We start from the raw sequence: 2378 nt of genomic DNA on the forward strand, positions 1-2378 counted from the left end.
TTTTATTATTATATTTTAATTTTTTAATATAATTATTATTATTATATAAATTATATTTTAATAATTATTAACATATTAAATAATATTTGAATTTTAAATTAAATTAGATTATTATTAAGGTGGTGCAGAATGTTTTTAATAAGAGAGAGAAAGAAAATGAAAAGTATTTATTAGAATTAAAAGTGAAACTTTTGAAAAGTTAGGAGGTATAGGATGAGATGTCAGAAGGTTAAAAATGGAATTTTTGGAGGTGCAGAATGAAGTGTTGGAAGTGTAGGATGAAACACTCTTTTGTAATTTCTAGCAAAACTTAAGGAATAGTGAAAAACATGGTGTTACGAACCGGACCGATTTGACTAGGAACTAGTTTCTTATCCGGTTTGATTGTAGTGCAAAACAAGTAATACATAAACCAGTAAAACCAGTGCACAAATTAGTCAAACTGTTTCAATAAAAAATTTAATAAATTACAATTTTAACTTTTTAATCTTATCAAATAAAAATATTAGTCATTTTCTTCTTTATTCTAGATATAATTTTGTTATTATTAATAAATCTCGTTGTATATTACTGAAATTTCAATTTGAGTATGATGAACTTATTTTATTTAAAGATTTGTTTTCAGGTATATAATATGAATTGGACTTCCAACATTTATATATATATATATATATATATATATATTCTAATGTTAAGAGCCTGTATACAATAATAAATTATGATATTGTACAATAATAAATTATGATATTATACATCTTTAATATTACTTTTGTATATATTTTTAATGAATTTTATTGATAAAGATTCAATTCCAGACCTCTGCTAAACGAATCATTCAACCTTGATCAAGTGGCATGACTTCCAGATTTTAGTAAGGAGTTGATATTTTGATAAATTTTTTTAAGAATTTTTTTATAACATAACACGTCTCATTTTTTTATTAGTTTATTTGAATTTATATTTAAAAATATATTTCAAATTAAGTAAAATTGTTAAAAAAAAGTGTTATTCAAAAAGTTTTTCCTTTTAATAAATGGTAAAAAACACGTTATAGAGAGCGATTTACCAGTACTATTTTATAGCAAGAATATTCTGCAAGCAATAATATGATTTACCTTCAATGAACCAGCGGCTAAAGTTGACTCGGCATCCATGAATGTTTTCAGTATTGCTCGTTCTGAGAAAGCTCTGCTCAAGTCTTCTGCTAACTGATAACTCTGGAAGAGAAAAGTGTTCCAAATTGTAAGACAATGAAAAGATGAAAGGAAAAAATAAAAGGAAAATGATATTTTGACATCATTTTTGACATAATTTTGACACTGCACACGTGTCAAAATATGATTGGACAATTTCAAATTAAAAAAGTTGAAACAAAGGTATATTTGAAAGAAAAAAACCAAAGTTTATTTTTTTAATTTCAAATCGTTCAATTACATTTTGACTTTGACACGTGTACAGTGTGAAAAAATGGTGTTAAAATTTTATTTTCCAAAATAAAAAGACGAAGTAGAATCCTCACTAGAATGAAGGCAGACTCTTTGCTTTCTCCACGAGATTGGTATTCTGAGACCTCTTCAACAAAGCGCCTCAATAGGTCTCTCTCTCTTAGGTGGAACAGATCAATCTGTGTGAGAGGTAACGTAAGAAACATATAGATGCTTCTATATGGCTTCTCCAAATTTCAATAGGCATAATCAAATGATTACCTGAAATTCACTGCTCCTAATGGTTGGAGTTGTTAGGTGAGACGGGATAACAAGCAAAGGTTTGTTCATGTGCTCTAATCCTAAACCACTGAAAGGTTTGTTTTGCTTGTGACATGCTACGTATTCTGCAAAGAGTGCCTTGCTAATCTGAAATATAATGAAGAACACAACCATTCACATTCAATAAAATGGACAATGAAACCAGATCATCGTATTTCCAGGGCTTGGAAATAAAAATGCTGTACTAAATTATTAATCAAATTTCAAATTTCATATTTACCTGCTGCATAAGAACTTTGTTGTCCCCCTCAAATGTCGAATGCATCTCAAATTCACCCATGAAAAGACCAACACGATTTTCAGATTTAACTCCTTGGCCTCCGCAGGCGTCACGACATTCCTAGTTAAAGCATTAATAGAACTTTAGAGAGGGCAACGGCATACAATACTACCTATCAAACCCCATGAAAAACTTACAAGGAGAGTACGGATATTGTTCCAAGTAAAAGTAGCCTTGTATGCACTAGAAATAATATGAATGGCTTTGTTTGACTTCGGTGTTCTTTTCACATACATTATTTTGAGGTCATTTGCGGAAAAACTCATTGCATATCTGAACCATAAAAGTAAAGAAATGAACATCCATATGGGAAAATGACCACTGAACTTTTG

At 28.9% G+C, this 2378-nt stretch overlaps 1 protein-coding gene across 1 annotated transcript in view; it reads right to left on the bottom strand.

The window, feature by feature from the left end:
* LOC106755129 (acyl-coenzyme A oxidase 3, peroxisomal-like) overlaps positions 1-2378 on the bottom strand; it is an 8797-nt gene that overhangs the window by 2142 nt on the left and 4277 nt on the right. The window contains exons 7-11 of the mRNA XM_022778162.1: positions 2184-2372; positions 1987-2106; positions 1707-1853; positions 1520-1624; positions 1116-1217 (exon numbers count right to left, since the gene is read on the bottom strand). Of these exons, the coding sequence (XP_022633883.1) occupies positions 1116-1217; positions 1520-1624; positions 1707-1853; positions 1987-2106; positions 2184-2372 (663 nt within the window). The remainder of the gene's footprint in view (positions 1-1115; positions 1218-1519; positions 1625-1706; positions 1854-1986; positions 2107-2183; positions 2373-2378) is intronic.

The sequence above is a fragment of the Vigna radiata genome, unplaced genomic scaffold (genome assembly GCF_000741045.1).
Source record: "Vigna radiata var. radiata cultivar VC1973A unplaced genomic scaffold, Vradiata_ver6 scaffold_267, whole genome shotgun sequence".
NCBI lineage: Eukaryota > Viridiplantae > Streptophyta > Magnoliopsida > Fabales > Fabaceae > Vigna > Vigna radiata.